Source organism: Grus americana, chromosome 31 (assembly GCF_028858705.1).
Source record: "Grus americana isolate bGruAme1 chromosome 31, bGruAme1.mat, whole genome shotgun sequence".
Classification (NCBI taxonomy): Eukaryota; Metazoa; Chordata; class Aves; order Gruiformes; family Gruidae; genus Grus; species Grus americana.
Window position 1 is genome coordinate 902,770 of NC_072882.1, and position 13,423 is coordinate 916,192.

General features: G+C 47.3%; 1 protein-coding gene across 1 annotated transcript; it reads left to right on the forward strand.

The window, feature by feature from the left end:
* Positions 1-852: 852 nt before the first annotated feature.
* Positions 853-12,354, forward strand: LOC129197968 (keratin, type II cytoskeletal 7-like). The gene is given in 13 exon segments (XM_054806807.1): positions 853-913; positions 7,456-7,499; positions 7,502-7,752; positions 7,799-8,006; positions 8,664-8,875; positions 9,060-9,120; positions 9,486-9,581; positions 9,890-10,054; positions 10,465-10,590; positions 11,278-11,498; positions 11,629-11,657; positions 11,781-12,087; positions 12,279-12,354. Coding segments are annotated over 13 exon segments (1,857 nt in total).
* The last annotated feature ends 1,069 nt before the right edge of the window (positions 12,355-13,423 follow it).

The following is a 13,423-nucleotide window of genomic DNA, read 5'->3' on the forward strand; positions in this document are numbered from 1 at the left end:
GTGGCTCCATCTGTGGAGGAGGAGGTGGAGGCTCAGGGTATGGAGGAGGAGGAGGTAGCTCAGGCAGTGGAGGCTCCGTGTCTGGAGGTGGCCACAGCTCTGGAGGATGGGGATCGAGCTCCGGCAGTGGCAGATGCAGTCCCCACAGTGGAGGGATGAGCTCTGGTGGTGGCAGCAGCTCTGGCAGGAGAGGGTCCATCTCTGGAGGTGGTGGAGGAGGAAGCTCAGGTCATGGAGGATCAGGCTCTGGCAGTGGTGGCTCCATCTGTGGAGGAGGAGGTGGAGGCTCAGGGTATGGAGGAGGAGGAGGAGGTAGCTCAGGCAGTGGAGGCTCCATGTCTGGAGGTGGCCACAGCTCTGGAGGATGGGGATCGAGCTCTGGCAGTGGTGGTTCCATCTGTGGAGGAGGAGGAGGAGGTAGCTCAGGCAGTGGAGGCTCCGTGTCTGGAGGTGGCCACAGCTCTGGAGGATGGGGATCGAGCTCCGGCAGTGGCAGATGCAGTCCCCACAGTGGAGGGATGAGCTCTGGTGGTGGCAGCAGCTCTGGCAGGAGAGGGTCCATCTCTGGAGGTGGTGGAGGAGGAAGCTCAGGTCATGGAGGATCGGGGTCTGGCAGTGGTGGCTCCATCTGTGGAGGAGGAGGTGGAGGCTCAGGGTATGGAGGAGGAGGAGGAGGTAGCTCAGGCAGTGGAGGCTCCGTGTCTGGAGGTGGCCACAGCTCTGGAGGATGGGGATCGAGCTCCGGCAGTGGCAGATGCAGTCCCCACAGTGGAGGGATGAGCTCTGGTGGTGGCAGCAGCTCTGGCAGGAGAGGGTCCATCTCTGGAGGTGGTGGAGGAGGAAGCTCAGGTCATGGAGGATCAGGCTCTGGCAGCGGTGGCTCCATCTGTGGAGGAGGAGGTGGAGGCTCAGGGTATGGAGGAGGAGGAGGTAGCTCAGGCAGTGGAGGCTCCGTGTCTGGAGGTGGCCACAGCTCTGGAGGATGGGGATCGAGCTCCGGCAGTGGCAGATGCAGTCCCCACAGTGGAGGGATGAGCTCTGGTGGTGGCAGCAGCTCTGGCAGGAGAGGGTCCATCTCTGGAGGTGGTGGAGGAGGAAGCTCAATCTCTGGCAATGGAGGATACAGCTCTGGTGGCATCTGCAGTTCCGGTAGTGGCGGATATGGCTCTGGAGGTGGAGCATCCAGCTATGGGGGCAGCTGCTGGTCTGGAAGTGGGCGTTGTGACTCTGGGTGTGGGGTTGGCTCTGGAGGGGAAGCGGGTTATGGTGTAGGGAGCCTTGGAGCTGGGATATACAGCCCTGGGGATGGTGCTGGGGAACGCAGCCCTGAATGAGCTTGTCGAAGGTGGGGCTACAGGACTCTCTGTGGAAGTGGCTCAGGTTCTTCTGGAGATGCTTCCTACGAGTAATATTGCATGCTCACTTCTGCCAGTGGAACGGGAAGAAGGCATTCCCGGTGCTATTGGCATCAACGGTGTCTTTGTTGTCCACCACTGAGTCCCCACTAGTCCAAACTGGTTGCACATAATCCTGAGCTCTCTTCTCCCTGCACAGCCGTTTTTTTGAATTCTCCAGCCACACACCTCTGCTTTCTGACAATGCTGTGATGATTGCTCTTGTTTTCTTAGGCTTTCTCTGAGCACTTCAGTTCCAGCTCTTTGGGACCTTTTGTCATTGGCAACTAAAAGCTTTAAACCCTGTCTGTTGTGTATGTATTGGTTTATGGGAGGGCATGACTCTCACGTGTATGACGAGATTTTTTTTTTTTTTGAAAGAATTCTTTAAATATATAAACCAGTTCATAGAGAACTGATCCAGGCTGAAGAAAAAAATTTATGAAAAAGTGGAAAAAGGTGTTCACAAGACAATGCCTGTTGTTTGGGGGCCACAAGCTGAACATCCGCTGAGAAATTGGGTTTCAGGTTACAAGTTGTATTGGCCTAATCTAGCCAGTCAACCAGGCCATGTGGCTGCATCTCAGTTCCTTCATTCCCTCCAGATGTCACTCATTAAATAACCAGGGGACAGGTTGAATCACCCAGGTAGACTTCGTTAGCATTGCAGTTGCAGATAAAGAAAGGAGCAGGAAGTCTGTGAACAACATCTCCTTGTCTCAGTTCTAGTCCAGTTCTTCCCCCTGGGGTCCCAAATCAAAGTTGGATGCTGCGTACCGAAGTAAGCCATTTTTGGCTTTCTTTTTGGTTGCTTCTATGCAGAGGAAACAAGACGTTTTCTAAATTTCTCACAGAACCTCCTTTAAGTCCAATCAGAAGTCATAATGAAGAGCAGAGCAGCTGAGATTACGGGGAAAGTTTGTTCCAGAAGCTCAGTGCAACTGCGTCATCTTAATTTCGCAACACTCCGTTTAGATAACTGGGGTGCCACAACCCCATCAGGAATATTTCACGCCTTTTCACCAGTCGGAGGGAAGGTAGGATCCTCCTAACTGGTTTTTCAAAGAAATCCAACTGTGAACAGTCCTGGAGGTGGCAGCCAGTGGGGAGCTCCTCACCAGGGAACGAGATACTCAGCTTGGTGGGAAATCCACTGTGGAGACCCATTTGCGACCGGCTGTAGAGTCATGAAAACAACTGGAGAACGTTAATGGGGAGCTACGAAGGGCTAAATCAGACTTTTATGGCATAGTCTGGAAGCAGTTATGAATACCTGCATGTGGGGAGGTCTAGATTCTGTATTTCACTCAAAACTAGGTTACCACTGCCCTCCTCAAATGCAGAAAACCCTACGCAAGCTGTGAAGCAGTCAGCTGTGGTAGTGAAATCTGGAGGCTGTCTTAGCAAACCCTACTGAGATAAGCCTGTGTTTTCATCTCTACTGGCTGACATCCCACAGGTTCAGCGTGTGGGTGGTGTGAGCCTACCCTGGCTTGCAAAATGCCGTGTAGAGCTCCAACCCAGTTTATTCACCCCGTTAATGGCTGCTTCTACATCAGCTCTTCGGGATCCAAGTGACAAATAAGCTGCATCATCACAACCCCATTTTTGTCTAAGGCAGTAGATAAGGTTTTCAATCACGGCAAACTCCTTCCCCACCTTAACTATAAAACGTGGAAGCTGTGAAAGGTAGTCCTGCACACTACCAAGTACTGTTGTTGGGCTTTAGTTTCGCTGTTAAATTAATTATGTAGACAGGGTGCCTACAGCTTTTCATCTCTACCCAGAAGAAATAAAGGATTAATATGAACACTGTGGGCAGGTCTGTGGGTTTTTTTACTGATCTGTTTTGTAGAGTGAAAGGTCGAAAAGGAAGAAGGGAGAGTCGATGGAGAGAGATAGGCACTTCTGGAGGCAATTCAAAAGACCTAATTTGTGCATCTTCCTTAGTACGGGATGAATCGCCCACTGGAGATCAGACAAACCCTCTGTTTCTGTTGACTATAACAGGAGCCTGGGCAACCAGCTCAGACAAGAGATTGGTAACCCCCAACTTGTACGAGGGGCTTGATCAGCGTTTCCACTAAGTTGTTTTAAGTACTGTTTACACACTGGTAGTACATAGCCTTAAGTGCTGGGCTAATTTAGTGAAGGAATGGCTTGGAAGGGTATATCAAAACCTGTTCTGCTTGTCAGCTGAGCTGTAATCATATCTCTAGTTTCTGGAGATAAGTCTTCTGGCACCTCCTTCCATATAAAGCTCTCCCTTTTTAAGTAGGAGTGAAAAATCTGGCCCAGGATTTTGGTTGTCTGAAAATATAACATTTTTTAAATGCTTAATTATTGCTGTTCCTTTCCTTCAGCAGTTATGGGGTCCAGCTCCTGCTAGTATCTGTGAGGAGCTTGTGTATTTGGCTCTGTTAAGACTGAGTTTTGGGTCTTTGGACCATACGGATTTGAGCTGAGATGATCAAGCAGATGGTTTTCTTTCCAGCAGCACAGCACATGCAAAGTGTGGAAAATGGCTAAAAGAGGGGTGATGCCAATGTGAGGAGCATGGGGACACATCCACTGATGATTTTTTTGTTGACTTAACACTAAGTTGCTTATGTCAATTAGATATTGCCCATGCATTTTTGAGGGAGAATGCCACAAGGCAGGCTGCCCAAGGCTGTGCCCAGAGACATTTTGATTTTTGAGGTTCAGGGGCTGAGTTGAAGTCATGAGAAGATGATGATGATCATAAGATGGGGCCTTCAGATTAATGTCAGGTACTGTCTTGGGGCACGTATTATCAGTCATCACAATTTACATGCTTAGGGCGTAACACTGAAAGAAGGTGTCTACTGACACCCTGTGCCTAAGCAGAGCTTGAGCCTCCAAGAACATTGACATGATGAGCAGGATTTCAGGTGTAAGGGGAGGACACCAAGGTCATGAAGATGATGACAGTAGGTCAGTTGTCATTAAAGCTGGTGGTAACTCTCTATCTCAGTGTTGTTTTCCTGCATTACTGGATGCACACATATTTTACAAAACATCTCATAGTCAACCTCAGAGTACAAATCCATATGAAACATCACCATCTTGGAAGGACTGAGGACCTTGTTGATCCGATGCTGTCCTGGTGTCTAAATATTGCCCTCTACAGCTGTGAGCTAGTGGTATCCTGAGAGGTTTCCGAGTGTTCAACTAGGCGTTGACAGGCTCATGTCACCGCCAAGATCCCAACCAAGAACCCATGTGGACAGGGATGCAGAAGATGCATTAGATACCACCACCTAGTGGGAGAAAAAAGTTGTACCACAGTGGTGTAGAACTGGTCTTTGCGCTGGCTCTCCCACTCTCTGACTGATGGAGTTTTGGGCTTGAGCTCCCTTTGCTGTGCAGATGTGGCCAGAACAAGAAGTTCCTTCCTGATTTACTTTGGCAAAAAGCTGTGAAATTAGTCAGGGCTACATTGTAGCACTGAAAATTGTGGGCCTTCTATCTTCATTGCTGGGCCTCTTTCCAAAATTCCTGGTGATTAGAAGTAAATTAGTGAGCTGTGATTACCCTGGGAGCTACTCCCCTGGTGCCCACATACAACCCTCCGTCTCCTGAAAGGGAGCTGCAGCAAACATGATTGCTCTGATGTGAATACGCTGAGTTCCACCAAGTGGAGAAGATCAGATGTATTTTAAACCTGGAGACTCTCTGCTGTCGAACGACACACAAAAACTTTGTCTCCTGCAGCAATTTGGGTGGGATGAGATGAAATTGGGAGAGGAAGGCAGAGCTGACCTCTTAAACTACAGCGTGAGCTGGGCAGTTGAGAACAGCCCAAGGGTTGCATCAGGTGGCATCATCTGCCTTTTGGGGACTCAGGGTCATCAGGGGACATCTAGACTCAGACGTGAGGCTGATCCGGATGGATGAACCTTTCACTATGTCTGGGGGTGTGAAAACTCAAGTTCAGAAGTTTTGCTTATCAAAGCTTATCTATGGGAGGAAAACTTTTGAAACCACCCGTGACCCTGTAGGCTCCAACCACGGCGAGGACACAAAAGCTCTGAGCTAACTCTTTCTTGCTTGAAAGGAGCCAAACTCTCCTTGCTAGCAGCAGGGTCAGGCAGAGCGCCGTGAGATCACCCACCCCTGCTCAGAAGGTGCCAGAGGACCATCAAGCATCGTGGTACTTCATCAGTGGGGCGATTCTATGGGAGACCGAGGAGAGACAGGCTGGAAGCACAAAATGAAGACAGAGTCAGAGCAGCTCCAGGCCAAGTGCCCTCCTCCTGGGCTCCAATCCTGCTTTTCCAGCTGGGATTGCCACGGACTCTGCTTGTATTTAAGCAGCCAAGTGAGACACCCAGGACTTCAATCACTCCTGCTCTTCTGTGTGTAGGTGTAATTGATAGTGCTGTCAAGAACCTGCAATTAAGCTGGTTGTCTTTCCAGCTACTTCATACCATCAATTATCTCTCTTGCTGGGCTAGGGGCAGGCTGTTCCAGTGCAGAACATTTGCAAATAATGAGGTACAAGAAAATCTTTGGCATCAGCTGCTCTTGGAGAGAGAATACCAGCAAGGTTTCTGGTAACCAGTTTTGTTTTTCATCAGCCTTCTTGCGAAAGGTGGTGAAAAATCCCTCCAATGAGCTCAGGGAGCGGGGAAAAAAAAAAAAAAAAAAGAAAAAAATTGCTGCAAGACCAAGGAAAGAAATGAGCTATTGAAATACTATCAAATTTCTCAGGAATTTGAAATGCTTAAAAGTTTAATTGCCAAAAACCTGACCAGGGTTTGAGCCTATTGAAAAAGTCAAGGATTAGTATGGCATAATAGCAGGGGAAAACCATTTCTTTCAAATGGTCTGAAACGAAACCCTTCGCCTTTCTGTTTTGAAAGAGACTTTGGCGAGAAGCCACAAGGACAGCGATGTAATCTCAGCTCCACCTCTGAGGTATTGTGAGGCTCTCAGCAAATATATTAAACTTATCAGCCTTTTCTTCCCCGTCTGTCAAGCAACTCTAATAAATCTTTTTTATTTGCCTTGAGGTATCCCAAGGGTTTTAATTACAAGCTCAAATATAAAGGGCAGTAACAGAGAGTAGCCATACAGCAGATCTATTAATAAGATATATAATTTTTTTGCAGGATACTGGTTGCTGGTGCATTCATAGTCTGCCCACCAAGGCCAAGCCTACCGCCCTTTCCAATTAAACGATTAACAAGCATCCAGCTAACAGCCTTGTGGCTGAGCTTCCTATTTTCTAGGCTGTTTGTTTGCAAGTCTCATTTTTTTGATGTTCTACGCAATCAGAGCAGAAAACTTAATGAAAATATATAGCTATGCTAATTTATTCTTCTAAAAGTTGGGCATCGAAGTCTGAGCTGGTCACTTTAGACTTTCTTGGACTCAACGAAGAGGAGGAAGGCTCCTGGAGAGCAGTATCTCAGACCTGCCTGTCTCTCAGTACAGACGTAGCATCAAAAGTCAGAGGAGCGGAGCCCTGCCCAGTCAGTCATGGTCTTTAACTGAGGATGGTGTGCGAAGGGCTTTTTATTAAAAAAAAAAAAAAAAAAAAAAAAAAAAAAGAAGTATTTTGCACTCTTGTACCATAGCAAGAAAATTTGTGTGTCTGGTCCATGCTATGGTTCCCAGGTCCCAAGCAGTGAGCTGTGGCTCATGGACTCATGCTGTCCTTTGTGAAGGGAGCGACTATGAAAAGAACAGATACTGCAAAAATCACCTTTAATTTGCTGTTCAACAGAACATTCCTTTACAGATTGTTCTTGGCGGAGGGAGATGCTCTTACGGCCATTTGCTAAACTGTAATTAATGTGAGGAAGGAGGAACTAAACCAAAACAAGAATCCTCACAAAACCCAGCCCACGGGATCCTCCAAGCCGAGTGTGCAAGCAAAGGGATTTAAAACCAGTAAAATTCCATAGGATTTCACAAATGGTCAGTGTTATGCATTGTTTTTTGCATATTTAAACCTGCGAATTGCTGTCAGGCAAGGCAAACCCCAAGAAAACCCCAAATTATCCATCTGCATCCACCAAGCCCCACTTCTGAGCTGTGTATAAAGGAGGTGCTCAGGGTTGTCGGAGCAGAGGGGCACCTTCTTTGAGTTGCGTGCTCTGCTGTCCTCCAGCATCCTTTCCTCCATCGCCTCTGCCAGCATGAGCCAGCAGCTGTCAGCTGGACAGTCTCTTCATGGAAGAAAGTTCTTCTCATCGTCTTCTGCTGCGAGTGGCACGAGCTGCCGCCGAAGGAATGCTTTCCCCTCTGCTGCACTATTTGGAAGAGGAGCCTGGAGCTACAGCAGCCGAAGCCTTCAAAACACAGATGGGTGTAAATGGATTTCTTCTGGCCGAAGCCTTGCACAAGGGGGTCTGTGGAGGCTGGAGGTGCAGGGACATCCATGCTAACGGTGAAGGTGGGAGTCATGGGTTGGACTTCCACAGCAGGAGCTGCAAAAGTGAAGGTATTTGTGCGGTGCATGTCAATGAGAGCCTGCTGCAACCTCTTGATGTGAAGATCGACCCCGAAATCCAGCACATCCGAAAGCAGGAGAGAGAGCTAATGAAGAGCCTCAATAATCAGTTTGCCTCTTTGATTGACAAGGTGAGAACTGAGACAAGACGTAAAGGAATGATGAGGTTTTTAAAGGCAAAGGAAACCTTTTTGTGCTCTGGTCTTTGATTCCTCTCCTTCTCTCATCCTATGACATGAGCCTTGTGCTGGTTTTAGCGTGCATGACTCCAGTACCGTAAGCTGCAAGTGCAGATCTAGCTGATAATGTTATTTTAATATCTGGTTTATGTGCTTTGATAAGCTGCACCTGTTTTTATTATTAATAGTGGAAGGAAGCTGTTCCTCCAAGGTATCTTCCTGAGCTTCTGCACTGTTGACTTCTCCCTGTGCAGCTACACCTTGTAAAGTTGCGTTGCGTCCTATCGATAAATGATGGTTTCCACTATCAGCCAACTGATATGCAGATCTATTTAAATATTCCACGGTTTCTGTAGCTGCCACAAAGGCTGTGCTGTCTAGGGCTTCCTTGGAGAATGGGAGAGCAGTACACCCAGTTTTCTCTAGGGTTGTAGGATTATGAAGATCACAATGCCTCCCTTTTGTCCTCTCATCCCCTTCAGATCCCAGTGAGCCCCTGGAGCATCGACTCAGAAGAGAAAACGCCTTGTTCCCCCCACATTCATCTGGTCCACATACGATGCATCTAAGCATCTGCCTGAAGAAGGTGGCTTTGCTTTCTGAATGCAGGTACAGCATCTGGAGCAGCAGAACAGGGTCTTGGCCACCAAATGGGACCTACTCCAAAAGCACTTTCTGCCATCCCAGAAGAACATCAAGCGTGTCTTCAACAGCTTCATTTGCAGCCTGCAGAGGCGGCTGCACTCGCTGCTGCACGAGAGGGGACAGATGGAGCCTGAGCTGAACGACACGGAGATGCTCGTTGAAGAGTTCAGATGCAAGTGAGCGAGCAGGGCAGTGAGCTTAAACTGCTTGTCTAATGGGACTTCTGTTTTTGGCTGTATCAACAGACTTCTTTCTGAGGTCCAAAAAGCTGAGATCCAAAAGCACCCTGATCCCTAAATACCCAGACAAACACGGTCTCCTGTCTCAGAATGATCCGGTAACCAGTCTCTTCCCTTGCAGATACGAGCAGGAAGCGAACAGACACACAGCTGCCGAGAACGAGTTTGTGTTACTGAAGAAGGTAAGGAATCTGGATAAACGGAAGGGTTGGATGCAGACATCCAAGGAGCTTCCTCTGATCTGCCCCTTGCAAGGCAGAGTATTGCCAGAGAGCATTCAACCTCTGCTTTTTAGCACAGAAAGTATATTTCATTCTAAACCGACAGCTTGCTAGTCCTAATGCCCAAATCATGATGTTTTTCAAGCAAGACGTCAGCAATATTGTATGTGTTTTTGGGAACCCCCAGCTGTTGCTGTTCAGGGGATATCTCAGCTTCCCAGTTACATTTCCTAAACAAAATTTCTTGCTCTAAAAACATAATGAAATTGCCTTAGGTCTCCCTGTAGGCACCATTTTGACTTCTAAATGTCTGGAAACTCTTTTAGGATGAGGACTGTGTCTATCTGGCCAAGGCAAAGCTGGAAGCAAAGATGGAAATGCTAAAGCAGGAGACAGAGTTCTGGAAATGTGTTTCTGCTCAGGTATGGATGCTCCTGTCCCAACCTTACTTGATGGCACCTATTCCTACCAGCTGCTCTTTGTCTAGATTGGTTTAGGCCTGATTAAACCAACCCATCGAGCTCTCTTTGGGAGGCAATGGGAATCCCAGATAAGGAAGCCTTTGAGATCTCAAAAACCCTCAAAATCCCTCAAGCTGCATGTGTGACCAAATCTAATCTCAGCTCCTGGGTTGTGGCTCAGGAGAAATTCTCAGTGGTGGTGTTACTTCCACTGGAGTGTGAGAGAAGAAATCCAGGGACAGCTTACTGGCACTTCACGTGGCTTCCAGGAAATCGCTGAGCTGGAGAGAACTCCCCATGACACCTCTGTCGTCGTGAAAATGGACAACAGCCGAGGCCTGGACATGGAGAGCATCCTCAGGAGCGTTGAGTGCTGGTATGAGGACATGGCTCAGAAAAGCAAGGCAGAGCTGGATGCGTTGTGCAGAACTAGGGTAAGTCGTAGCATCCAGCGGCATATCCTTAATTCTCTCACTGTCAACAGTAGTAGTGGAAAGGTGGTGATGTTTTTCTTCTTGTCTTCACTATGCAACTTCTGGACCTAATTTTCCATTCTGCTAAACTGGATGGGGTCTCAAAGTCAGGAGAACATGCCCACAAGAGATACAGTGCAATGGGACAGGACTCAGCCATGCTGGGAATGGGGAGGTTGTAGGTGAGTTGAACAGTGAAAGCTACAGGAGCTCCATTTGCTGCGGAAAGTCTCAGGAGCTGCAAAGTCAGGAGGACTTTTCTAAAGCTAGTTTAATTCACTTTGGAAAGAGAAGAAAGGCTCCTGTGTTACATACACTGCCTGTATTAATTGCCTGTATTAATTGCCACCTCTCTCTTTTCCTACAATCAGTATCAAGAGCTTGAGGAGGCAAAGGGGAGACGTTGCAGCGAACTGAAGTCCCACCAGCAAGAGATTGAAGAGCTGAGTTCTGTGATCCAAAGAAGGCAGTGTGACCTTGCAAATATGAAGAAGCAAGTATGATGGATCATATTTACTCACTGGATCTCCTAGATGTGAGATCCCAAGTCATGTTTTCTACATCTCTGCGGCATTTCTTTCGTCTTTATCAAAGAGCATTGCACCACAGGCGTTCCATTGGCCTAGAAAAGATCTTACCAGTGCTGAGCAGGGAAGAAGAATTATTTGCTGGCCTGTTTTCTGCTGGATTATTTTGATTATTGCAAAGACCTAATTGCACCAAATTAGATCATTGGATTAGCCACAGCCACTGGGAAAATTGCTAAAATTGCTCCAGCAAGGATTCTGGCAGGAGACAATGCTTCTGACACAGGTTCAAAGCATCCAGTAAGCAGGGTAGAATTATGACTCAGTAATTCAGCACCCATAGAAACTGGTATAATTTTCAGACCATCTAATTCATTATATATTTTATAACGGGAAGTAATGGAAAACGTTAATTAATGGTTCCAATTAGAACAAAGTATTGGTATCCTCAAAACAGGCTTAAACAGAGTCTGGCAGTACAGGGACGTGTCCAGCCTTTCTGTAGTATTTCAGAATTTATATTTGATTTTTGGAAACATTTGCCTTTCCTAAAAACAACCTCAAAACTTCCTAATTTGGGACTCCCAAAAGAAGCGAGAATTTCTCTTTCAAGGGTGAGTATGGCAGGGAAAGTGACTCCTTGTGTCTCTCCGATAGATGTCCTCTCTGCAAACCTCCATTTGTGATGTTGAGCAGCGTGGGGACTGTGCCCTCAAAGATGCCCGGGAGAAGCACGTTGAGCTGCAGAATGCCCTCCAGAAGGCCAAGGATGAGCTGGCTTGCATGCTGCGGGATTACCAGGAGCTGCTGAACGTCAAACTGGCACTGGATATTGAGATTGCAACATATAAGACTCTACTGGAGGGTGAAGAGAGCAGGTGGGTACCGCTACAACCATGTGTGGGCAGCGTTCAGTCTTTGGGACTCTTCGACAGAGACAAGGAGGCTGGAAAATGCTAGAAATGCTAGTTGTGTGATGGATAACCTTGTGACTTTCTTCTCCTTCAGGATACGTCTTGGGATCCCTGTGAGACTGTGTAAGTAAGCTCGAGGTTTTCTATTTTCCTTACAACATTAAACAATCTAGTTTGGGTTTGCAGGGGGAGGAGGAAGGCTGTGCCCTCTCCATGAGTGATTCAGCTTGTGTTTTCCCATGACAGTGATCACCACCCCTTGCAACACCATCTCTGGCTGCGAAGCCAACCTGGGATGTGGATCTGGTGGACAGTCTAGAAGATGCAAGTCCTCCTATAGCGTTGGTAGACCATCCCTTCCCGAAGATGCTGGTGCCTGCCACAGAGGATTCACCTCCAGAAGTGTTGCCAGCTCTGTAGGCAGGCAGCATGTCCCTGGTGCTCCCAGCAGCATCCCTAGGAGTGAAGAATTTAGGGCTGGAGGTGGGGGCCATTCATGCCAGAGCTCAGCCCCTCTGGGCACTGCTGGATTCTGCTGTAGGACTGCAGGGAGGTGTGGAGAGAGCTGCAGAGCTGCAAAGAGCATGGGAAACTCAGCTCTCCCACAGGGGATGTGTTGGCCAGGGGTGAGGATTTCAACTGGATGCCCCAGGAACATCCAGACCTAAACTTCAGCTGTGAGAGTCAGGACAACCAGGATGTAAGAGCTAAAGTAGAAAAATGAAAGCCCTGTTCCACTTTCAGTGGCAAAAATATCCTCAACTCCACCTTACACACGAGGAAGAGGCAAACTGGGTACAAGCACGTTGTAGCATCATGAAACCACATCAGAGAAACTCCAACTGGGATCACATCAAAAAAGGGACACTCCTTTTGATTTCTGCTGTTTCTTTAAAGGGCTGGTGGTTGTGTTGGGGCACTTATCACTCAATTCCTGCTTCCCACCACTTCTTCTTCTTTTTTTTTTTTTTTCCTTCCTGATTAAGCCTTTGCTATCTATGAAACAAGTTATGATATTTAATTCAGAATCCTTTCCCTAGAGTGTTCTGGGAAGTGTTTCTGGAAATGAGCTCTCTAGGACTCACCGTTTCATCAGCGTCTAGCTGACGTAATTTTAGGGAAGTCAGCGGAGTTGTAGTGGGTGAGACACACGGGGTCACGGAGAGGAGGGGGCAGGGCTCCAGTCATGTTCTTTGTTCGCTGTCTTGGAGCAGTTTGGTCATCCATATGCAGGCAGGCAAGTCATAAAGGAAATCTCAATTAAAAAAAATAAATTTCACCTTCTGTAGTCAGCAAAGAGTAATTACATCGCTTGTACTCCTATTAGCTTCCTTGCTTAGTGTCCTGACATACGCATAAATTACAGCACCCTCACTTCTGTCTTGATGACTCAAGAGCTTTAAACTTTTTCTCTTTTTCCAATAAAATGCATGGAGAACAAATGCGTTGCTACTTGGTTTTTCGTGTTTGCCGGGAATACAGAAATGCCCTATTCCTAAATCGGGCAAGACATATCTGCTGATTATAATATATTACCAATTAAGCAGAGGTGGCAGGGCTGCCCAGAGAGTGTAATGTAGATCCAGTCTTTGGTTGGTGTAAATTATGGAAGCCTTTTAAAATCAGCTTATTTACGCTGATTTGCACCAAATTTGGCTCCTAACCAATGCTGTTCAATGGGTGTTTCAAGATTCGTAGAGAAGTCATCTGGGTCTCTCTGTACTTTTATAGTATGTCTACCACAGAGGCATGACGACAAAACACATTTTATATCTCTTCAAAATCTGCTGCAACAGGGTCATTATAGGGAGAAAAACCCTCAAGAATGTGCTTGGTTGGTTTTCTTCAGCATCATTTTAGAAATCCTACGACTACCAGTTTAGGATTTC